Source organism: Peromyscus leucopus, chromosome 8a (assembly GCF_004664715.2).
Source record: "Peromyscus leucopus breed LL Stock chromosome 8a, UCI_PerLeu_2.1, whole genome shotgun sequence".
In the NCBI taxonomy this organism is placed as follows: Eukaryota; Metazoa; Chordata; class Mammalia; order Rodentia; family Cricetidae; genus Peromyscus; species Peromyscus leucopus.
In genome coordinates, this window is record NC_051085.1 from 12,145,519 (window position 1) to 12,171,241 (window position 25,723).

General features: G+C 42.5%; 1 protein-coding gene across 2 annotated transcripts in view; it reads right to left on the minus strand.

The window, feature by feature from the left end:
* Positions 1 to 8,895: 8,895 nt before the first annotated feature.
* Positions 8,896 to 25,723, minus strand: part of Hs3st5 (heparan sulfate-glucosamine 3-sulfotransferase 5) — a 176,653-nt gene continuing 159,825 nt past the window's right edge. For both annotated transcript variants that reach the window (XM_028855550.2, XM_037200297.1), the window contains exons 3-4: positions 14,571 to 14,709; positions 8,896 to 10,696 (exon numbers count right to left, since the gene is read on the minus strand). In XM_028855550.2, coding sequence (XP_028711383.1) covers positions 9,763 to 10,696; positions 14,571 to 14,677 — 1,041 coding nt within the window. In that variant the 5' untranslated portion in view covers positions 14,678 to 14,709 and the 3' untranslated portion in view covers positions 8,896 to 9,762. The remainder of the gene's footprint in view (positions 10,697 to 14,570; positions 14,710 to 25,723) is intronic.

Here is a 25,723-nt window from a genome sequence, read left to right on the forward strand (position 1 = left end):
GCAGCCGGCTCTGCCATTAAAAAAATAGGAAAGAGTGGATCGTCCTTAGTCTGTTTATTTGCACACTCAGAACTTTACTCAAGCAACAAGCTTCTGTCATTCTTTAATTAGTATGTAATAGTAATGATTTCCCAAATGTGTCAAATTGAATATGAATGAAGGTTTTTCCTAATCAATACTGGGGGAATGGTTTATCTGTAGATTGCTGTCATTCTCTGGAGTCCCTGTCTTAGGAACTGCCCACTTCATATCCACCATATTGTGTCTGGCACTTTCCCAGGATAAGAGGCATTAACATGCAACAGAGGTAGAATTCAAGTATAATTAACAACAAAAATGAGCTCTAATTTCTATGCCATTAGTGAACTAAGACTTTCACTTGTAAAATTATAAAACAATGAATATTCAAAGCATTGATTTAATGGGATGATAATGGCAATTACTTTATTGTTTTGGTCATTGTTTTTGAAACTTACAATTTCAACACATGCTTAATTAAGTATAAAACTGAGTAGCTTAATAGGGAGAATTTAAGGACCCACATTACCTAGGGCCAACAGCTCTAACATAAGTAGGTGTCGACATTTGCTGACTTACTAATATATATTACAAAGCATAGAGGACAGTGCCATTTGGTAGCTGACATAAGAGGGTCTTGAAGACTTGACTTTGAAGTTAGCCTTCAGTGCTTAGAATTTGCACCTTGCAATTTAAAGTATAGTGGGCATTTTGGAGTCCAGCGAAATCCTGCACTGCATCTAACACTGGGGACCATGTCTGTCTGGTGAATTGACCTTCAAAGGCCAATTTCCATAAAGGATCTTAGAGTCTTTTGGCTGAGAACCCACTACAGTAGAAGAAAAAAAAAAGAAGATAAATTTAAAACATCAGTAAAACTCACATCATAATGAAATAGTGATTCATTCATTCAATTGATCATTGCTTATTAGACATCTATCAGTGTCTGAGTGTTGCGTACTGTCTATTGCCTGGATGTGTCTTTTGCTACAGCCTGGTGCTACTCTGAGAGGATTATGACTACTGACATGGAGTGAGTTTCTTTGTTGAGTCTTCTTTGGATGGCTGTGCTACAAAAAGGGAATATAAAACAAGGAAAGATGGGTTTGTGGGTTCTCTCTCTCTCTCTCTCTGTGTGTGTGTGTGTGTCTCTTTTTCTCACTCTATGTGTGTGTATGTGACACATACACGTGCAAATGATTATCTACCCCTCCCATTGTAATATCTCTTTGGACATTTGGAAGCTGGTGTGTCAACAGAGCTAAAAAGTTTCCAGGGGGTTCTTGGGAATGTTTTGGAAGCCCATTGCAGGGGCTGGGCCTACATAGTTATGAACCAGACAAAGAGAGTAAAATACACTTAATGTAAATAAAGAATTTTTATTGTATATTTTACTATTTTAAAAGAGTTTGAAAGAAAAATTGGAAAGTAATCTTTTAGTGTAGCCACAAAGTACACAATAATTTGGCCCTTAATAAACTCCACCCAAAATAATGGCTTGTTAGGTTGCAGGTGTAGGCACAGGTACTATCACTGGGCATGTGTTCAGCTCTCCCACTGTAATTGTGAGCCCTCACTTCAAGTACTTTTTTTGTCTGGTAATATTTAGATCTTCAGTTAGAGTTCCCAAGGCTATTCCAGGATCCCACAGGGAGCTATCCATTCCACATTTTCAGAATTTAAAATTGTCAGTTTTTGTCCTGAATAGTTAAATACCATTTTAACATTAATGACAGAAGCTCAAACATGAAAGATAGAGACAATCACAGCAGATAAACAACTGGCTTGTTTTTAAATATCATTGTGCTTTCAGAGAAACCTGATACAATTCCAAGATGAAAAACTTCTTCAGGTCAAGACAAATGTAATGTAAGAGTCACCAATGAGCCACTGTTAGGGAATTAATGACAATCACACACACACACACACACACACACACACACACACACACACACACACACAAAATCGTATGTCCATGTGCTCAACCACACAATGATTGTGCCTTCCTATGCACAGTGGGTCAGCATCTTTGTATTGCAGGGCACATATCTATTCACTAGTGATATTTCTTGTATTATATGGATTGAAACTTTAGGCAAGCTGTGCTGTTTTCCTTTTTATTCATTTGTTTGTTTATTTGTTTGTTTTCAGATGCATAGTCTCTGCTGGCCTTGAACTTGAGATTCTCCTGCATTAGCCTTCATAATGCTGGGATGACAGGAGCACACAACTCACTCTGGCTTGCAGGTTGTGTTCTGTTATCAAACTGTTTCCAGGCTGGTTGATATGGTTTTGAAATATTAATGAACTGAGTGTGTCTTTTCTTTTGCTTGTGCTCATAGTTTGGCTGGACAACAGCTTTGGAATTAGCATTTAAAAGTCAGCTGCGCAAATTTGACCCATTACCATTATCAGAAGAAAGTCTTGAATTAGCCCCATAGTGAACTGTTACCATTAGCTTCTTTCAACAGGCTTTCAAACACAAATACATATGTCAGTAAGTGTTACCTGTAGATTAAATATGTGCCTACTCTAGCCTTAATGGTAATTCATATTTTTGTGTGCACTCAATACATGTTAGTATTTAAAGTTGATTAAGTACAAGAAGTTGAAATGCATCCAGAAGAACAAGATTAAAAACAAAATTTAACAAGAAAATTGCCACTTGAAATCCTTTTAAGAACTAGGTGGATATGTACAATAAAAAGGACCAATTATAAAGCTTTTCTTGACAAGTGGTCCTGAACTGCAATTCTGGAGGGATGCTTTCTGTTCCCATCCTCAACTCTTAGCTTTCCTTGGTGCCTTTCCTAGTAACTGATAGGTCCTTCAGAAACTAGGAACATAGTAGATGATCAATAAGTGCTCTTTAATTCCATTAGCCTTAGGGGAGAGAATGTACTATGCTTTCCTGCAGAACAGGTTTTCTGAGGCCTTTTGAGTGGAACCTGGGATAAATGGAACAGCACCAAGGCTCCTGGCCTTTGGGTACATCTGATATTCTAGATCGAGTCTGGAGTCCACAGATTTGAAAAGAGAAAGGATTTTTATTTTTTGTCTTTTCAGCATTGAAAATAATACTTTTAAATGTATTTAAAAATATTGGGCTGGGGAGATTGTTCAATGGGTAGTGTACTTGCTGCACAAGCGTGAGGACTTGGGTCCAGATGCCCAGGACCCACATAAACATTGAAAGGTTATTGTGGTAAACCTATGATCTCTGTGTTGGGTGTGGTGGTTTGAAAGAAAATGACTCCTGGAGGTAGTGGCACTATTAGGAGGTGTGGCTTTGTTGGAGTGGATGCGGCCTTGTTGGAGGAAGTATGTCACTGTAGGGGTGGGCTTTGAGATCTCATATATGCTCAAGCCATACCCAGTATCTCAGTTCATTTCACATTGCCTGCAAAATGTAGAACTCTTAGCTCCATCTCCAGCACCATGTCTACCTGCACACTGCCATGTCCTGCAGTGATGACAATGGACTGAACCTCTGAAACTGTAAGTTAGTCCCATTGAAATGTTTTCTTTTATAAGAGTTGCCGTGGCCATGGTGTCTCTTCATAGCAATAGAAACCCTAACTAAGACACTTGGGTTGAAGGAGATAGGAAACCTTGAAAGCAAGATGGCTTTCAAGTCAGCCTAGCAAATGGGTAGGCTCTGGGTTCAAGGGAAAGTTCCTGTCTCAATGTATAGGTGGAGAATGAGCACGAAATTCACCCGAGATCAATTTCTGGCCTCCAAATGTGGGTACTTACATGTGGTCTCATACACTTGGGAATGTGAACACACATGTGCACACATATGTGCGCGCACACACACACATACACACACACACACACACACACACACAAAAGGTTATATGAACAGTACTTGGCCACAGAATTCAGTGGCAGTTCCCACTATAACTATGTTTATAAACTTTGAGACTTAATTGAGAGGTCCATAAGAAATAAAGTCTTTCTTTTTATTTTTACCACAGGACAATGTCTCTAGAAGGGTTCCTGTGTGCATTTAATAGGCCTGGCCAACCTAGGAAGTGTGCAGGGTTCCTTTTTTTTTTCTCTCTTCAGAACTGCTGTCTGCCACATGTGGAGATGCCCTTGGGATCCGTGTCTGTGGCCTCATCAGTTGTTTATGACTGCAGAGCACAGAATGATCAAACACAACCACATTTTGCGAGCGCTTCACTTTCCCTTATGGTCTGGGTCAGTTTCATATGGCCGCTATAACATATCACCACAGTTAGTGCCTGAGAATCACATAAACGTGTTATCTTATATTTCCCTAGGTTTGTAAGTTCAACACAGATCTCATTAGGCCGAAATCAAATTATTGTCTGAGCTGGGCTTCCCTGTGTTGCCTCCAAAGTAAATTAATTTTCTTCCCCCCCCTCCCCCAGCTTTTAGCTGCTGAGCATATGCCTTGACTTGTGGCCCCCTTCCCCAACATCAAAGTCTACAATTTTACATTTCTCTATTATCATTCCTACCTCTCCTGCTGTCCTCCTCTGCCTGGATCTTTGATTCTCAAGAACGCTTTTGATTCTGTGAGGATGGCTGAGGGACTCTAGGACAGCATCTCCATGTAACCCTTTCCCAGCTTTCCTGCTTCTGCTAGACTCATTCATCCCCTAAATTTTGCTCAGCTGTTTTCTTCATTCTGCTGTGCTCACATCCTGGAGAGACATACCATCTTCCAGCATGGCCTCCTTTGTGCCTTTTTGTTCTTCTCTTCCGAAGCTGTTTCTTCTCCTAGAGCTTCTCAATTTTGACTCACCCATTAACACTATGAACTCTGGTGGCCACACTGTCACCAGGTGTGACCAGAAGGTTTTACTCTTAAAGAGCTGTATTAAAACTACGATCAAGATCAGGGTTCTCTCCTCTGACAAGCAATCATTACACGTTTTCTTTTTTTCCCTCCTGTTTTATATCTAAACTTCAGTGCTAATTGATGAAAGGGACAGGTAGTTTTGTCTGACCAGATTGTTCTCTGATGTCGTGAATGGGAAGGGAGTACAAAGTTAAGGCATGTTCATTCATAAATGTACATGGTCAGCTTATTCTTCAAAATGGCACCACTTGTCAATTTGAGTCCCCTGTCCAGAGGCTGCTTTTGAGGACTAAGTCCTTTCACCACGGCTCTGGGAAAGTCGGCAGGCTAACGTGGCTCACAGACTGGTGATAGAACTAGCCTGGAAAGACCAAGCATGCTTACTTTGTGGGACTGGAAGGACTTGCCTTTTCAACCAAGCTGCTTCCAAGAGACACACTGGTAATCGGGGTCTGGGGCTTTCTATGGGACATGCACAGTGCTGTCCACCTTTGCAAGGCTCTACGGCGTTTCTCATTATTATGAACTTGTGCTAGGATTCATAGAAGGGATGATACAGTTTAATTGTATGCCAATTTAAAAACTTGAAAATAGTGTGGCCGGAGAGGTGATTCAGCGGTTAAGAGCGCTTGCCACTCTTCCAAAGGACCCAGGTTCGGTTCTCAACACCCACATGGTGTCCTCACGTGCACCTGTAACTCTAGCTTCAGGGGGTCTGATACCTTCTGCTGACTTTTGAGGAAGCCAGGCATGCACATGGTGACACACACATTTATGAAGGCAAAATATGAAGGCAAAAATTATGAAAGCAAAATAAAAATTAAAAAAAAAACACTAAAAATTGAAATGTAAAGGAACTATATGATGTATAGTAAGGCATCACTAATTAGAACATTATCAAAAGATCCTACTTGGCTACATTTCACTTTTGCACTAGCTATTAAAGAAAGGTTTACTAGTAAAAATGCATCAACAGACACAAGGAGATCTAAGTCTTTTCTTAAGAAGACACAGTGGTTTGAAATACCTAAGTAATATCAATTTGAATTTTTTTTTTTTTTACTACACTGCTGTATATCTTGACTCTCTCTGGCAAGATCTGCTCTATATTTATTTGAAACTATTCTGCATTTCTACCTCTCTATCTCATGTTGCTAAGACTTTGAGGTATTTTGTCGTTTTTAGGAGGGGTGTTTCTGCAGTTTTCAATTTTGCTTACACTGGAGACTCTTCTCCATAGTGAGAAATAGCTGGCAAGTGTGTAAAAAAAAAGAGTGCAAAAGATTCCAGCAGCAAGACACTAGGATCAAAATCCTGGCATGAGGCTGATGAAGGCAACCTGATTTAGCAAGTACCTAATGGGACAAATCAAAAGCTTGTCAGCAGAGCTAGAATTTGGACTGTACTTGGTCACTACCCTCGATTGAAGTGTCTACAGTGTCTCTGATTCTCTGTGCTTCTCCTCTAGGATGATCCTGGTATCATGTTAAACACCCTGGGCCATGTTCCCAGAAGGTTACATTGGCCTTATGAGTAACACACTGCCTGGCAAAAGACCATTCTTCATAGTCCATCAACATAAATTCAGTAAATGTAAGGTCATACATGATTATGAGGGATCTATAACCCTTTGAGTAAACATTGTTAAGTGTGGATTAAAGTATCTTAGACATCTCTTGTATTGTGTGGCACTTAGTGAGAACTTTCAGTCCTTGAATCAAGTATGGCTTTATGTGTGGTGATTTTAGGTGGGCGAGGAATCGACTTGGGATTTTAAGATGTCCATCTTCAGGTCTGGGCACCTCCTGCTCTCTCTCTCTACCTTGGGTTCTATGTATAATTATAATTGAAATTCCTTTGGTTCCAAAATGGTGCTCCAACTTTACGATCCATTGGAAATGTTATCATTGCTAAACTCCCATTCTGTTTCCAGCTGCAACTATATGACAAAGCTATGCAATGCCGCCAAGGCTCTGGGAGAAATGCAAGGTGTTCATGCTGGAAAAGCAATCACTCATTAAAGAGAGCTCTAGTGGAGTGACCGTAATGAGCTGTGGATTTTTCTAGTCACCTGCTCCCTGTCTGATGATAACAGGACACCTTTTTCTAAACAGGGGGCCTTCCAGTCCGCAGTGGAAGTTTGCTCTTAAGTCACATGTTCTTTACTTCTCTACCTGGCTTACTTGGTACTGCTGTGATTGCTTTTCCAGTGAAATGAAGCATACTATCCCCAAGTTCTGCCATCTGAGGCCCCGGCTCTGAAAGCTTTGAATTAACTCATTCACAAAGTGCAGCAACTGGAAATCATGACGCCTTTGGTTTCCTGAACTTGTTGAGCTAAAACTGAAAGCATAAAGGTTGGCTGAAGTCAAATGGAATCTTAGACTAAAGTCTGATTATTCCACGTGAAGCATTTTAAACCTCCCTTAGGAGGAAAAGTCTGTTTGCTTGTTTGTTTGTTTGTTTGTTTGTTTTTTCAGATCAAGTACAGCATGCATCTGATCATTGACTCCTGAATGTTAGAACATCACTAAGAGTACATTTCTAATTTCTCATGGCATAATTAGTAAGAATTTGAGGTGATAGATATGTTAATTAGCTTAGTTTGATCATTTTTCATGGCACTACAAAATCACATTATTGTTTCATATGTCCTAAGTATAACTCACCAAAGTTTGCCAATATATGATGATGAGAAACAAATAAAAAAGAAAATATATAATGGAACACATTAGTATTGAGGCATTTCAAATCATTGGCTGAGGCTTAATCTTAGAAATACCAGTGTTCCCATGGGGTATAATTCAATAGTTACTGGTACAGGTCCATATTATTGGTATGGTGCTCTTGTAGTACCTGTGTGAGATTAATACTAATCCAGTGATTATGTCTTGGAAGGTAAGATTCAGAGAGCATGCTCGGATGGTTAGCTGAGAGTTGAGACACCAGGAAGAATGAAGCAGGGTTGTGTATTGGCTTCTTTCCTGCCTTGGAGAGAAGTGACTGACATTTAGACCTCAGACATGCCTTCCAAAGTCATTCACTGCACAGTGAGGACCTGCTGGCCTGCCAGTGTCCTGCTGGGGGATGAGTGTCCTGGTAACTCAGACAGAAGAGGTGATGGCCAAAGTTGTGGCTGGAGAGACCATCCACACTGATATTGGTAAAGAAAGGGCTATTTATTTAGGAAAGATGACCATCGAATCACCAGACAGGAGAAAGTTGAGAAAACAGACCCTCATGACCACAAGAGGAAATCACTGTGATTCTCTATGCAGCCTAGTGTTCAGCAGGGCCTTCTCAAACATTTCCCCCTTGCTAAGCATCTACAGTTGCAGATGAACCATTGCTGGTGTTGTAATAACTCTTTCTCCCCTTTTCTGAATGGCATTCAGGCCAGAGTCTCTGATGTTCTGAAGGCACCCAATTTAGTGCTACATTCTCTGGGCGGGAATGTGGGTCATCTGTCTGTTTATGGCAGGCAATGCTGTGCGATTTGATCTCATAGCTGAGCAGATGAAGACATTTTCCTGTCAAAGAGAGTTCTGGAACCATTATTGCATCTGTCCAGCACCAGCAGCTCTCAGTACAGCGATCACACATGTGTTCTAATCTTATTTTATTTTATTTCCTGGTATGACTGTGATTAGAGGTTCAAAGACAATTGTGAGTCTTCTGTGGTGCTTCCCCTTTCTCCTTTTCTCTCTGGCACAGCGGCCTGGGAATTCTATGTACATACCTGGAGTTAGAACAGCACTGGAGTTCTCTGACGTGGCTGTCCTTCCTTGATTTCCAGAAGGGTGAGACGTTTGTAGAGTGTTCCCAACCTCCCCTTTAAAGTACACTTTCTCAGGGGCTTGGAAATCTTATGGTGAAGTGAAGCTCTCCACATTCCCTCTAAAGGACACAGCTTCTACTCTGGAGGCCAACAGGGGGTGTACCCACAGCGCGCGCGCGCACACACACACACACACACACACACACACACACACACACACACAGAGCTTCCACGATGAAGGCCAGTGGGGGGGTGCACACAGTAAAAGGAGTTTTTAAGAAAAGTTGCACATAGTGTAATTTTAATCCATTCCATTTTAAATACCACAATAAATTTAATTTTCACAATAAATTAAATAGCCATATTCAGTTTACAAAATAGAATTACTTAGTGTGAAACTGATATTTACATCATTTACAGTATGTACAGGACATTTCTCTTTGCTGACATACACGTGGAAGTGAAAGGACTGGACTTGCCGGCACATGATTGACATGCTACAGATGATACCATGGTCCAAACAAGGAAACAAGAGTGCAAAATCACCATAGGAACTTTGGAACAACGTCCATTTTATGAGATAAGACAGTCTTTTAAATAAAAAGAAAATAGTGTATTCTGTTTTCATGGCACCAATCCAGTATCTGGATTAAAAAGCCAGCTTCACCTTAGGACAAAACAAAAACAAAAACAAAAACAAAACAGAAATGCAAAACCATAAAACTGAACCGTCTACTTCCTGAAGCTTTGTAGCCACTGGTACATTTTCACACATTCATCTTTTGGCTTAAACCTATGAAAACGGCGGGTGACACGTTCCGAATCAAAGGAAGACTAACTCTTGAGAATATCTGAAGTCACTTTCCCCCAGTCCCACCACCTCCTCTTCTCATTTGTCAATAGCTTAAAAGATGCAACTATGCAGGCAGCCACTTAGTATTTATTTTATTTTTTGTAAAGTTTCAGTAGAAATTAAAAAGAATTGATCTTATATTTGGTCACACACTGCATATGTACAAGTATTCATGGAGAAATGAACTGGGGAGCTGCGTCTGGGAAAGTGCGTATTTTAATTGAGAGGAGATGCCATGTGTCTCCAGGTACAACACATGGTGTTGTACAATGTGATATTTTAGGGCCAGTTCAATGTCCTCCCAGTGATCTGGTAAAATTTTTGATTAAAAGGATGAAAGAATTTGCGCAATTTGGTAATGACGGAGGGGTCTACCTCTGGATGGATGCGCCCCTTGCTGCCCGCCAGGCACTTATTAAAGATAATGTTAAATCGCAAACAGTAAAACCCTCTGGTAGCATTGAAATATAAATTGTACTGACTTATCCTCGGAGGAAGGTTTAAGAACTTCTCCACGAGCTGTAGTTCAGGCAGAGGCTCGGTGATGAGGCGGTCTCCGTCCACGACGTGGAACTGTTCAATCGGAAAATACTTGAGCCAGCGCTCTAGATGTTTGGTGTAGATGCTGGTCCTAACCGCTTTGTATTTTGTGTTCACCTCGCAGGTGTTAGGGTCTATGGCTAGCTTTTCGAACTTATAGTATGTTTTGTTTTTCCTTTCCTTCCCCTCTAGCACCTGAGTGTAATCAGAAATCGCTCGTGTGGTCGGCTCCCTGACAATGATCAACAGCTTGATAGATGAGTTCATTTTGTAAATCCTTTCTGGAACCTCTTCCGTGATGAAATAGGCCGGGCTCTTTTCAATTGTGATTTGCTGAGGGTAGGAAAAAGGCATCTTTTTCCTGTACCACTCAATGCCTTTAGCATAGTTCTCATCATTGTCGAAGAAGTGGATCTCTTGAGAAGCTTTGACCACTGCAGGATGGAGGTTCAGCATCTCTAGCAGGGCCCTGGTGCCCCCTTTCCGCACCCCAATGATAATGGCTTTGGGGAGCTGCTGTACCAGGTCATGGAGGCGAACCTGCTCCTTGGAAGTGTTGCCTTTCCGGAACTCATGCAGCAGACCTCTCTTAAACTGTAGAGCCCGGAGTGGGAACTCAGCCTGACTGTGGGCGCCACCAAATCGGCTTTCAACAGGGCAAATGGGCTGGAGCCTGAAAGAAAAGAGAGACATTGTAAAAAACTCATTGCCGCTTAACTTACTGTTTTGCATCTGCACCCAGACTCAGAGTCTACATGCATAAATAAAGCCACTGGGTCCCAGGCTGCTGCAATCCGTAATGAACATATGTTTGGGAAATTTTATGTTAAGCAACCCTGTATTCAGTGGAGCACACATAATTGATGGGATTTTTTTTTATTAGTGCTCCTTAAAATTTTTATTCACCAAGCACTTAATTGACTACGGCGTGTACTTATGCTCACAGTACAGGATAGACAAGTGACACCTGCCATACTAATAGCTTTTTAACAGCTCACCAGTTAAAATCATTTAGAAAATCGGGAAGGCAGAAGATTATCATCTTTAGCTAGGGTGCTGAAGGGCAAAGAGGAGACCATTTACTTCAGGCATTGGGTGCTATTGTTTCTTTCTCTCCTTTTTTCCCCTTCTCCTTTGGCAGTCTAGCCCCATTCACATGGCAGTTTAGCCTTCTTGAGATATAATCTGAGACGGGGGCTCCAATCCCTGCCCTTAGCTCTTTGAATCACCATCATGCAGAACTCCAGTCTTGGTCCTTGCTGAACTTTTTATTCTGTAAGAATTTCTGCCCTGTGGCCTTGGGGGACAGGTAGAGGAGTGCTCTACTTAAGATTCTCTTTCCATTTCTATCTAAAAAGGTCAAGAGTATGCTTTCATTTTGCTGATTTTAGGAACAATCTCAAGCATCAATGTTCTGCATATGACCCACCACACCTGAGACCAGAAATCTGAAAGAAAGACTTTGATGGGGCCATAAATCCCAGATTCTCATCATCATACAATTTAAGTCAGGAACTAGAATTTATAAGATAAGGAATGCAATGGACAGAGCCAGGAAGAATGGACAACTATTTATACTTTTCTGAGAGAGAAAGATGTGGTAATAGCCACAATGATATCAGAAAAAAGTGACTAATATATATATGTATGTATATAGTTAGAAAATTGTGTTACTTTTGTACATAATCTGATGATAAACTGAAAATTCACTGTAATTAATGAGTCAACTAGGTTGACTTAGGAAGTCCTTTCAGGTTTCTTGGTCAAAGTGGATAATACTAATCAAAATGGCTATTAAATTATTCCTTCCAGATGAAATTTTCCTGTGACTCCAGCAACTTGCAGCCTCTCTCCTTCTCTGTGGCAATGAGACAGTCTCTTGCTTCTCCAAGAGGCCCATTGTATCTTCAAGCCATGCTCAACTGACTTTGTTGAACTTAGGGGGATGGTGTTGAATTTGCTCTGTTAATCTAGGTCTCTATTAATTTTAGAGTCTTTATTAATTTTTGTAACATTTATTCTGTGATTCTTGAAACAACTCACACTCATTTCAGAAAGTTGAAAACAATGGAAATCTATTGTAAAAACAGGGCTTACCACTGTTTTTGCTGTGATAAAACACCCATGGCCAAAGGCAAACTTGGGGAGGAAAGGATTTATTTCAGCTTACAGTCCCATATCACAGTCCTTTCCATCATGGAAGGAAATCAGGGTGGGAGCCCATGGCAGGACCTTGGAGGCAGGCACTAAAGCAGAAGCCTTGGAGGAAAGCAGCTCACTGGCTTGCACTCATGGCTTGCTCACTCTGCTTTCTTAGGACCAGCTGCCGAGGGGTGGCGCTGTCCACAATGGGCTGGGTCCTCCACATCAATCATCAATCAAGAAAACGAACTATAGGCTTGCCTACCGGCAAATCTGATGGAGGCATTTTCTCAGTTGAGAGTCCCTCATCCCAATGGAGTTTAGCTTGTGTCAAGTTGACAAAACAAAAGAAAGCAAATGAACCAGGACAACTACAGTTAAAAATTTAGGAGAGTGTGAATTGATAAATTTTTGGGATTATTATGCTAAGATTCTAATTGGATGTTACAAAGTTGTCAACAGATACCTAGTTAAAAGTGTTTTTGATTATGCCACCCATGAAGATATTATACATTATCCTTTTTGCCCTACTTGGGTTCTGTCTTTGGAGCTAGCCCTAATTCACTGAGGTATTCATTGACAGATTTATCTCCTAGGCATGTAGAATGGTGCTAGTACTGTTTCTGTGGGCACGGCAGCAATGTCTCTCAAGTGTTTTCCTGTAAGATTTCATTCTCTTGCCCGACCCTGGGTGAAAATGTCGACAAGGGCATCTCTAGAAGTGACTGTGCCAGGATGGAATTCCCTCTGTCTGGAAAGGGCTGCCTTCCTTCTGAACTTCCTCCTTCTCCCTACTTCCTACCCTGGAAGATTAAACTCTACAGGACAATTGCTTTGTGGACTCCCCAAGTCAAGAGTACATGTAACACTAGGAGAAAATGTCCCACTGCCCTTCTTCCCAAAGAGCAGTTCTAAGACTGCTAGACCCCAAATAGAATTTTAGCATTGGAAGAGACAAGGGAAGTAACCTCAGGCTTCCACCAAGAAAGCAGTCTCCAGTTACTAAGGGTAAGCCTAAAGAAGCATGTGTCATCTTCAGACATAGTCTGTTCAAATCTTAAGCAAGGGATTGTGAGAAAGGCCACCAAACGATGGAATTTCTTATACAAGCCCTCCCACCAATGAACTGAGAACACTAAAGATGGGAACTGCTATCAGCTGATTAATAAATGTGTTCATAACTATAAGACCATTTGCTCAATAAAATGTCAATGATTGGCAACTGAAGGTGTTGGGAAGACTTCATATGAAAGTTCTGTTATTGACATAGGTCAAATGTTGTTACCTCAAGGCTTTTTACTATTAAATGGCATGTCAAGAGTAAGCATTGGAATGTCAGCACTGAGTGATAAGCTCTCAGCTACGCCAGTCACAGTTACAAAGTGGGAGGAATTTTAAACTGAGAAACATCAAAGGGGGATTAATGTTTCCCAGTTAAGATGGACACTGGCTGAAGCAAAGCAAAGGCCATTGCTGTCTTGTAAAACATTGGAACGATAGGATACTGAGAAGAAAACGCATGCTATTTTCACTTCAAAACGTGGATGCATTTTCATCAACTTTGGGGACTAAATCCAGTCTGTCACCACAGGAATTGGTTTAAAAATAGCAGCTCCTTATTTCGGAAATTAAGTCCTCAGTATTTACCTGTCACCCCAACTATGGAACTATTAAGGTACATCTTAGGGACACTCAACTGTCATGACAGGGACTCTAGCAGCGCCCAGCACCTCTCAACAGTTTGTCTATTAAAAGCCAAACCCCAACTCTGTAATTTCCTCTTCATGGGTTTTCCAGTGCCTTCTGGGCAATCATTCTGTATGACAGCATCCTTGTCTGGTACCCGAAAGCCAGAGCTAATTAACAGAGTTAAAAATCCATGCCTGTAGCCATCTTTCCAGGGCAGGGGACTGTAAACTCGATGAGCTTCTTTACTGGTGCATACATAATTGTTCACGGCATCAATTTCAAAACGAAGAGACATAGTCCTATCTCTACCGTGCTTAATGGCTGAAGGTCAGCACCAGATACACACAGGTCATATTGGGTTCTAGTCAGTGACAGCATTATTTATCTATCTATCTATCTATCTATCTATCTATCTATTTATTTATTTATATTTTATTCATTTATTTTTAAGTACTCAGCTTTATGCCTTCTCTGAGAACAAGTGTCAGCGCTCACAGAATACAGATGGATTTGGATGAAGCATCTTGATTTGAGCTGTGTGGAACTTGTACCTTTGAGGTCCTAATGAGTCAAAATCAACAGCACAGCCAAGTGTGTTTCTTGAGAGTCTTGAGGGACAAAATAACAAATGTATCAACTTAAAGTTATAGCCCAAGGAAGGTCACATCAGGGGATATGTAAGATTACATGAGTAGAGCGTAGACTTAACCACCTACCTATCCAAGCTCCCAACTCTGGCAACTAGATACAGCAGGCTCCCAACGGCAAGGCTTCCCAGCACCAGGAGCTTCTGTCTCAGCCACACCTGCTGTTTGAATAGCATGGCCCTCCATCAACCTTCAGGACTGCCACGGCCTGAGAGCAGAGAGAAGGCACCTGTCAGCAGTTGTCATAACACCAGCCAGAGGTGGAGACAGGGGATTAAGCAACAAAGAGATCAAACACCAACATTGGCAGGTTTCACAGTGTAATTGATTTTAGCCAAACTTACCTCTTTAAAAAAAAAAAAAAAAAAACTGGCCCATGCTATATGATCAACTATTAATTCTGTGGGAGAATTATGCAGATTTGGTCAGTCTTCAAGAATTTCTGAAGTGCATAAACACACACACACACACACACACACACACACACACACACACACACAGACACAGGCAGATAGAGTGTAGGTCATCCAAAGAATATTGAAAAAAATGAGCAGCCTGAGCTTTATCAGTAAAGCAACAAATTGATAAGCTGCAGTTAGAATAACAGGATGAATGCTGAACTTCTGGCTTACTGGTCATTTTGGGCATAACAGTAGCATCCTTAGCTCATACCTTTTTGCTTGGCTTTGGTTGTGAACGGAGCAAAAGGGTGGGACTCAAAGTGACTGCTTCCTGCGTTCATCAGTGGTGAGTGTCCAGCCTGCCTGCATTTGAAGACACTGGCTCCAAGGAGCTTTCTGATTGCCTTCCTGTCTCCTCCCAGTCCAGGATGCCGGAAACACACTTTGACTAAGTGGTCCTACTGTGTGGCCTCCCAAAGATCCCAGGGGAATGGAATAGGCTGGGTTGCATCAGGCTTGTTTTTACCTCACCAAAGATGTTTACCTGGAAGATTTGTTCTCTCATACATGAGAAGTGTAGTGTAGTAAGGCTTTACTTCTGCCATTATTACATTCTGGAATATATATATATATATATATATATATATATATATATATTATATATATATATATTCCCAATTCAGATTCCTTATTGAAAATAAATCTAATCCCTTTCAAGATGCGATTTTTTGCTTCTTATTGAAACTTAAAATAGTAACCTGAGAAAATGGAAGGAGAGCTCTGGCTGGAAAAGATCTCTCTGCAAAGGTATCTTCACCGTCTGTTATGTGAAGATTCCTGCCATACAGAAGGAGAAGGTTGGGGTTGTCAGGCTGACCTCTACTTTCATTTATCAAGAGACTGCTGAGTGCCAATAGCATTTTCTACTATTAGAGTAGGTACACAGAGATTTCAAAAATGTTCCAAAAGACTTTCAGTCCTTCGGCAACTGATCATGTGATTAGAGAATCGGTGGAATGACCAGAGAACACCACCCATGTCTCAATAATGTGTGAATAAATGTTGGGGAAGGAAATTTAAGGAAAATACCAGAGAATGTAGGCTCCATAAACATTCAGTTTTTATTTATCAAGGAGACTGTAGGAAGTCATCCAAAGAAAGGCCATAAGAGCAGATAGAGGATACCCATGTGCTTGGCTCTGTGCTGGGTGCTACAGAGAATCATGAGCAATTAAACAGGCACAGTCCTTGCCCTCTGGGGATCTATACTCTAGCGTAAAAGTCACATGGTAAGTCAACACACCGACACAGGATTAAAAGATACTGGCAAATTATATTACATGTTACAAAAGAAAATTATAGGAGGAAGGAAGTAGCAGGGAGCTTATGTTCTCCCTGCAGGAGGGAGAGTTGAGTGACACTGAGGAGGAGAGCAAGGAGGCAGGAGGCAAGGTGGGTGAGAGGCAGAAGAACCATCAAGCGTGGGAGCTGGGGTCGGAAATGCTTGGCTCTCGTGAAAGGGGAGGTAGGTGAGGCGGGCACAGGGGTTAAGGAGGGGAAGGAGAAGGGTGTCTGTTGGGGAATGAACGGATGCACCTGTAGTTTTGACTTATCAGGCTTGCCCCGTAGGCAAGAGCATAGAGAAGAGAAAGAGGATAAAAGGAGGTTTACTGGGGTGGTAAGCGCATTGTCAAGATGCTAGTTCAGGAAACCCCAAAGAAGGAAAAAACAAACCTGTGAAGTAGATGGAGTTTCACAGACAGGTAAAGGGAAGCTCACAGTTTTGTCTCACTTCCTCTGGCCACAAAACTGCCAGCTATCAGGAAAGTAGAGGCAGTACCCACGGCATGTGATTCAGAACTTTCCTGAAAGAACTACCAGCCTCTCTCTGGGATGATTCCCAAGTGCCTCAGAGCCACAGCTTCAAGCACGGAGCTTCGGCCCATGCTCAAATGTGAACACTGCTTGCTGAAAGACAGATGCACAGCCAGGTGAGAACCAGCAATGCGGTCCTGAGGTTAGAATCTCTGGTGCTATGCGATGTCTTTCTGTACGCTGTCAATATGTGTTGCTCCAAATGGTTAATAAATAAAGCTGCATTGGTCTATGGCAGGGCAGGATGGAGCTGGGTAGGAAAATCCAAGAGAGAGAGAGTGAGAGAAGAACGAAGAGTGGGAGGAGACGCCAACCCACCATCCAAGGATCAACACATAATGGGACACAGGTAAAGCCAGGGAACATGTGGCAATACATAGATTAATAATTATGGGTTGAATTAAGCTGTAAGAGCTGGCTAGCAAGAAGCCTGAGCCATAGGCCATATAGTTTGTACTTAATATTAAGTCTCTGAGTGATTATTTTGTAAATGGGACCGTGGGGCCAGGTTGGACCTGAGAAACTTCCAGCTACACTCTGGACCTTCCTTTCCTTAGCCCACAAGATAGGATGGCTTGTGACCTCCCCATATGCTGTGGTTTGAATGAGAAATGTCCTCCATAGGCACAAGCATCTGAATACTTGGTCATCAGCTGGTGGCAGTGTTCGAGACAGTTATGGAACATGTATGAGGTGGAGCCTTGCTGGAGGATATATGTCACTCTGGCTTTGGGTTTGTATGGCCTGGCTCCACTAAGTTGCCATGTTATCCCCACCTTGATGGTCTCTATGCCTCTGAAACAGTAAGCCAAAATAAATCCCCTTTTCTCCTAAGTTGCTTTTGGACAACTGACTTTTATCACAGCAACAGAAAAGAAGGAAAACATCATGCCGTAGTAAGAAGGAAGTAAGGGTTCTCTAAGTAGCAACACCCCTCCAAGGCTTATTGGCTTTCCTCACTAAAGGATTACACATCCTTTGTGCTTTAGTGTGAATGAATTATATGTGCATTCACTGAAAAACAGTGAGAGCTAAGGAGGGCAGCTGTAAATGGGACTGATGGGAAAATGGCCTCAGTGGAAGTCACCAGCCTTCTACAGAGGACCAAGAGAGCAGGCTGTGGAAGTAGTTTGGCTTTCCCAGGTATTTATACATGGTACCCACACCATCCTGCTCAAAAGTGTATGACACAATGCTTCATCTACTGTCACAGCTCCTCACTCCACCTGTCTGTCTTCAAGTCCACTCCTCCTAACCTTTAAAATTCAGGATACATCCTGGATCCTGCAGGAAGCATTCTCCAGTGGCGGCTCCTGTCCAGGTTCCTCCTTGAGTAACACTGCTCTCTCCTTCCTGCGCTCAAACCACACAGACACCTCACTGTTCTTAAATATTTGATTGTTGTTAACCATCGCCATCTCTGGGTTTTACCACCACGTCTCAGCAATGGGCTAAGCCAACTGGTGGAATTTACGATCATTGGAAAGCTAACTGAAAGGACTTGAGCCTGATTCAGTCTGTTTTGCTGTCTGGGCCTGATGGAGACACCTCAGAGACGCACCCATCCCCATCCTCAGAGGCGCCAGGCGGATGGGTCTGCACTAGCTTGCATTTGTAATCCCAGGTGAGAAAACCACCTCATGTAATGTTACTTTCTACTACCATGTCTGGCCACCCTTGCCAGTGAATTCCTTCTTGACTTGTTCTGTCCAGGCACTCGGCTGTCCTCACACACCTGCATTATTTTTTTAACACACAGATGTGTTCTCTGTATTCTTTTCCTATAGGATTACAGGGCCCAGTTAACCTTCCTAATTTAAGCTGTTTTGTCCCTGCCCTGTTTGAAGGTTGTTTACTGGACCAAGTCGAGTAGCCCAGGCCTTTCTTCCCAAGGGTTTAGTGTGATGGCCAGCATCTTTCCCTTCTGTGAGTTGTCTACACTCACCTCTGTGCCCACTCAGCCACTTCCTTATTTCTCTCCATCCCTTTTAGCTCAATGCTCCTGTTAGTGTCCTCACTGGCCTGGGGTATCTTTCCTATGTCTCTCCTTTCAGCATTCCCAAGTCTCATGGATTGTTTTTAGAAGGGGTGATCATGAGGGAAATATTTCAACACGGTTCCCACAAGTTGGTAGGAATGGATGTGGTCCACTCTTTTGGCAATTAGAGGGCCAAAGGGGAATCTCTAGGCCTGGGAGTAGAGCTTGGAAAGTATTTGCTTATGTGGGTGAGTGAGGTACTGAAGTGACCTTGTGGTTGGACTCGGCTTAAGAATGGCAAGGAAGGAAAAGTGAGAGAGAATGTAAAGGCTGCTGAGGAGGTGGTCCAGGTCTTAGGGACTATAACATATTACATTTACTCCTTGCCTGTAGGAAGGCTTATGCAAGCCTGTATGCATTAGGCTGTTAAGCCTGACTGACCCCTGAGGTTATTTTTTCTATGACCCCTGAGGGTCTTTCAATCTCACCCTGGTCCAAGCACCTCAACTCTAGACTCTGATCTCTGGACAAGCCCAGATGTTATCATTTGGATTTTTCTCTGTGGGGTGTGCTGATACTCCCAATCTACGTTCCAGTTCAGCTTTCCTGTGTGCAAGATGCCTTAAACACGACTGCTAGGATTTTTCTCTAGGCTTCTGTTTGACGAGCAGGTCTACTCCTCATACTGATTCCTCTCATGCTATATCTGGCCCTTCACACCATTCAAACACCTTCGTGTCTGCTGTGGCAGTGAGGGTGTCTGAATGTGACATCTCAGCTGCTGTGGAGCTGCCAGTGACGCAGTGCAGACACCACAGTCAGGTGTCTGCCAGGAGCACTTGTGAACATCTTGGTTTAGTTTTGTCGTGGGAACCTTCTGAATTTCTTTTTCCTCACCTGTAGAGTGAAGATGATCATGTCTGTCTCACAGGGTTATCAGGACATGGACCCCAGGAGAGAACTTTGTAAGTGTCTTAGCACTTTACAAAAATGAATCTTAATTAATATCTTGAGGAGGCAAATCAATTAGTTCTTGCAATGCATTTTAAAAAGAAAAGGATAGAATAAGTGTAGTTCTCATGAATAGTATAATTGGATTATGAAAAACATAGGCCTATTTTAAGCATAAATAATTCTTAATGGGATCTCCTATTAAATATTTAAATACTAATACTGGAGTTTCTATTCATGCAAGATGGTGGGCATGGACACATGTTCATGCACATATACCACACAGTCAATGCTCATCTTGGTGAGCTAAACCCTTTTTGAACTTTTGAGGGATGGAGAGGTCTCACCAACATGTCCCAATGAGGGTATTCAGGAGAAAAACAGTGACATCATCTTCTACTTTATAGCCAGTAACAGGGATGATATGAGAGCAGTCCTAGAATAAAATTTCCTCAATAAAAAAAGATACTGGCTTATGAGTCAGGATTCCTTTATGTTTTTCTATACTATGTTTTTCTATAGTATCACAAAGTGTTCAAGAGTCTATAAAAGTTGGGATCTCGAAAACTAGGAGTTGTCCCTCTTAGTCTGGGAATATGACAAAGTGGTATAGATTCCATCTTTATGGGCAATGGTATTAAACTAGGTAGACAATTAATGATATTTTAATAATAGTTTATCAGAGCAGTTGTGATGGCTAATTGTGATTGTCAGCTTGATTGGATCTGATTTTAACTAAGAGACGAGGTTCTAGCAGATGTGGGAGGACATTTCTTGGAAGGATTGACAGACGGGGAGGGAAGATTCCCCCTTTAGAGAAGGCATCACCTTCTGGCAGCAGTCCAGATAGAAAGGGGTCTGAGGGAACTGCAGGGCTGTTTTTGCCTGCCTGCCTTCACTCCTGATGGCAAGTGCCTCTACTTTGTCACTGCTGTGGCCAACTTCACTAACATACAGCTTCTTCAGCCTTCTGGTTTTGACTGAAGGCAAGTGTCTCTCCAGGACTCCTTTAGACCATCAGCACCAGAGTGAGAATCTGAGGCATCCAGCCTCATGGTCAGAGCAGCTCCCAGGACCCTATTACAGATCTTCCTTGCCGTAAGGGCTGAAGGTTCTCAGCCACTCTAGTGTGCAGACTGGTGTTGTTGTGATACCCAATTTGTATTGTGCAAGCCAGCCTAATATGCTCCTTTTATAATAATCTGCATTCATTCTAACAGTGACATTCCTCTAGAGAACTCTGGCTAACACCCTGTTACATTGGTAACAGGTCATTTATAAATATTTTTAAATGTTTGTAATGTATTTTTATGGGCCTACAGTGAAATTGAAGTCCTTACTTCTCTCTTGTTTTTAATCTCTCAGTATCTCATTTTGTGTGTCAAGAACAGCACAGTTACAGTTTCTCCCGATCCAGTAAAACTTCCACAGACATGGTGTATTAGCTGAACACCACTGAGTATCTGCCAGAGAGTACGTGGCCAGAAATGACAAGCTGCAGAGACATCTGGCTGTTTCAGTAAAACAGCACTCAGCAAAGAAAGACAATTCCCAAGCTGCACCAAAGATATGAGGGGATTCAGAAATAATAATGATACAGATATGTTCAAGTATTGCTCAAAGGCTTGTAGACACGGGTCCCGTAAGCCCCTGGTAGCAGTAACAACAATAATGGGAATAATAGCAACAGAGTTCATTAAAACAGCTGAACTTCTACAGCAGAATTACTACTGGAAAATCATAGCCCTCTTTTGAGTACCAGCTTAGTCGTCCCAGGAAACAGCCTTCAGAGGCAGAAGAGACGTGTGTCTATGGGCACCAGGCTCTGTTCTGTTCACGTTTATTGTCTGTCGTAATGCAACAGACTTGTAAAGTACAAGCTGTTTTATTTTATTTTTTTGGTTGGATAATGAGGAACAGAGAGATGTGCAGATTACTTACCCAGGGGCATGTGCTAGCACATGCAGAAGGAGAATTTAAATTCTGAGTTCTGTGACCTCAAAGGACAGGGCTCCTTGACTGTGGCACCACTTAACTCTCCAGATGCTCACCCGGGAGACTCTTGGAAAACACTTATTCATGGACGGACCAGTGCAGACAACAAAAGAACTCCCCTAGTAATAATATAAGTTGTCCTTGAAACTTGAGGTAGAAGATGAAGAGATGGAAAAAACCAAGAAGAAAAAGTTTCTATGGAAAAGAGAACCAGAAAGGGAAACAATTGTGTGGTTTCAACCCTATTAAAGAAGGAGGAACGTTGGTAAGCTATGGCAATCAGTTTAAAGGGGGAGGAATGTTGCTAAGCAAGAGCAGTCAAATCAGTGGAAGACAGCACTTCACAGCTGTTAGGCACCCCCTCTTTCACCACGCCGCTCAGAATGCAGACTCCCCAGAACCGCGAGATAACTTGCGCTCCAGCTCGTCCCTATGTAAGATTTTATAGTTGATGATGAAAATGCTGGTTTTGACTGCCATCTGTCACTGACTCGGGCTATCACATGCTGGTCTCCAGAAGACCCTAGTGAAATCTGGTGAGTACCTTATATCATCACCGTGTCCCATTGTGCCCCGCCTCCAGCCCTTCCCCTGAGTACTGTAGTCCATGGCTCCCCATCTGCCCACCAGCTTGTCCTAGAGGAAGCCTTGGAGTGCACCAGCCTTGGTCTTTAGCTCAGCACACTTGGTCCCATCTTTAGTGCACTGTTATTTATCAGGGCTGTGGCTCAGGTCACTGTCTCTCTTAAACTAACCATTACGGGCTTCTAAGTGGCCGCCTCCTATTAGTTTTGCTTCTGCCTCAATTTATTCTCCACTTTGATGCCAGATGGACCTTTGGAAATGGAAACCTGATCTCGTTGCCTCCAGGCTTAATACTCTTTAATGGGTCCCCCTCAGTGAGGAGGTTTGAAAGGGTCCTTTACCCCTTTCCACCTCACCCCATCCCCCAAATCTACACTTGGTAACTTCAGCACAAAGGACAGCGTGCCATTCTTCTCAATTGGGCGTGGTTCATGTGGTTTCAACACTTTTCTTTTGAGGTTCTTACAGCCCCTAAACTGTAACTCAGAGCTCTGTGAGGAGAGCACGAGCCTTCACTGCCCGGCTAATGCTCCCTCTGTCTCTGTCTCCCCTAGGAGTCTTTCTGGTAACCTAGGCGTGGCTGAGATGGTCTTTCCGTGGGCCACTACAGCATCCGCCACAGGATTCTACTTAACCCCCAACGGCTGACCTGTGTGTCCTTCCGTAACATCAGTGTTGTCAGATTAAGAGTGTGTCTTTCCATTATTGAATTATCACCAGCACTTAGGGTCGCAGATGCTCAGCAAACAATCGCTGAATAATCAAATCAGTCAGATGGGATGGACTTTAATATCCTGAAAGCTGTGACACCTGGACGCCACCTGTCTTTAACTGAATTGAAACACTTTATCTTTGCATGGTCCTTGCAGGCTCATCAAGTGCCGTGTGTCTGAAAGTGACCTCGTGTTCCTGCCATTTGGAGAAAACCTGGGTACTTATACATCCTTTGTCCGGATTGTTGTTAACATTTGGGTATGTATTTGCTTTATGGCCCTCTTCTGGCTATGCGACCACATAGTAATTTTACTGAGCCATTTGAAAGTAAGTGGCAGATGCCAGCCTTGCAGCATCAGAAGGCCCCCTACGAAGGTCCCCAGACCTGGGATAGAGGGAGGACAGTGGCATTTGTGTTTCAGAGGCTTGGGAGGTGACGTGGTCCTGTCAGAGTCTCGAACTACCTCATCTGATTGTAAGCTGCCAGCCGTAGGCTTCCCACAGCACCGCTCTGCCTTTCAGGGAAAGTTGAGAGCTTTATAGATCCCACCAGTGGAAACTGATGTAGCCCCACCTTTCCCTAAATTCAGTATGTGAAGTTTGAGGAGCTGTGTAACAAAAACAAATCAAACAAATAGACAAACAAACAAAAAAGGAAGAAAGAAGCCAGACTGACAGAAGGAGGCAGAGAAAGTATTCCCACAAGAGTTCATGTCACATGTACTTTACCCCCACTCTAAATTTATTTAAAGAAAGAAAGCTGAGAAAGCAACTCGTTATTCTAACATGAGTGGTGGAGGCTGGGTAATCCCATCCACTGGCATGCTACAATTGCTCTTATTGCAAGCCAGTTGCCGTGTGTGTGTGTGTGTGTGTGTGTGTGTGTGTGTGTGTGTGTGTGTGTCCATGTGTACTCATATCTCTCTGTGTGTATGTGTCTCTGTCTGTATGTCTCTGTCTGTGTCTCTCTGTGTGTCTGTTTGTCTTTTTCTGTGTGTGTGTCTGTGTCCATGTGTACTCATGTTTCTCTGTGTGTATGCATCTCTGTCTGTCTGTATGTCTCTGTCTGTGTCTATGTTTGTCTTTGTCTCTCTGTGTGTGTGTCTGTGTCCATGTGTACTCATGTCTCTCTCTCTCTGTATGCGTCTCTGTCTGTATGTATGTCTCTGTCTGTGTGTGTCTATGTTTGTCTTTGTCTCTCTGTGTGTGCGTGTGTGTGTCTGTCTGTCTGTGTCTGTGTGTGTATCTGTGTGTATGCATGTCTGTATGTGTGTGTTTGTGTGTGTGCATGTGTGTGTGTGCATGTCTGTGCATATGCAGGTCAGATGCAGATGTTAGGTGTCTCAGCTATTCTACATGCTATTTTTCTTGGACAAGGTCTCTCACTAAACCCAGAACTCACTGATTCAGCTAGACTAGCAGGCCAGAAAGCCCTGGGCATCCTCCTGTCTCTGCCTCCTCAGCGCTGCTGAGATTATAGATGTGTTTTGCTCCACTTGGCTGTTTGACTTGGTGCCCAAGACCAAACTCGGGTCCTCATCCTTGAGCACTTTGCTGACATAGCCCCATTTCCTGCCCCTTTCAGCCACTCTTAAAAATTAGGTGATAGCCTGGTGGGATGGCATACAGCTGTGACCTTAGCTTTCACGAGGCAGAGGGGGGAGGACTGGCAATTAAAGTCCAGCCGAGGCTACATGTATTTAAAATTAAATAAATTGTAGACGGCAATACGCACTAAAATCTCACCGTTCCCTGATTGTCTTGGTGCATCTCACAACTATGTGTGCTTTGGAGGTTAAGCCAATTGTTCTGTATGGTAGGAATGCTGCACATCTCTTCCCAGTCCCTCATCCAGTAAATCCATCTTCACAGCTTAAAATTCCATATTAGTCCATTAATGTTTGCAGCTTAAAAAGAGCAGCAATAGGGTGCTTCCTGTAGCAGAGACTTGTAGACACTCAAGCTCTCCACCCTCACTGAGGTCAGCTTGAGTGTTTCCCAGCGAACACTACTTCTGTCTCTCGTTACTTAGGCCTTTTTGAAGACCTGATTTCCAAACATGTACAGTGATATGATCCTGTTCGTGTGAAAATCAGGCTGGGTGTCATCTCTTCCCTCCCCCCTTACCCACGTCCCCATTCTCCTGACTTTCTCTCAGACCCACTTTCATTTCCAAGTCTCTGTGACCCTTTCCTCCTGTCCCCTGTGGTCCTTGTCCCTGTCTTTCTCTGCCTCCTTCTATTTCCCCATACACTGCCAATAAGTATGTTTTCTAAATAAAGAGTTCAAAGAGCAGACAATGAAGAAAGACTTTTTTAAATAACATTTACAGCAAAATATAAATAAATTCATTATAAAACCTGTAATTAATAAAACTATAATATAATCTACACTTAGTTTGCATGCAAAATGATACTAAATCTATTTATAATATAGCAGGCTAATATTTCTTAAATTGAAATATTCAGTTTAGTATTGTTAATATGCTTCAAACCTGGGGAGATAACTCATTGGATAAGAGTGCTTACTGAGAGTTTAGAGGACCTAGGTTTGGTTTCCAGCACCCACAGGGTGGCTCATTTCCACCTCTAGCTCTAGGGTGTCTGCTGCCCTCTTCTGGCCTCCACAGGCACCAGGTATGCATAGGATGCACATACATACATGAAAGGGAACATCCACACACCCATAAAAACACAAAATAACAACAAAAAACCAAAACCCAC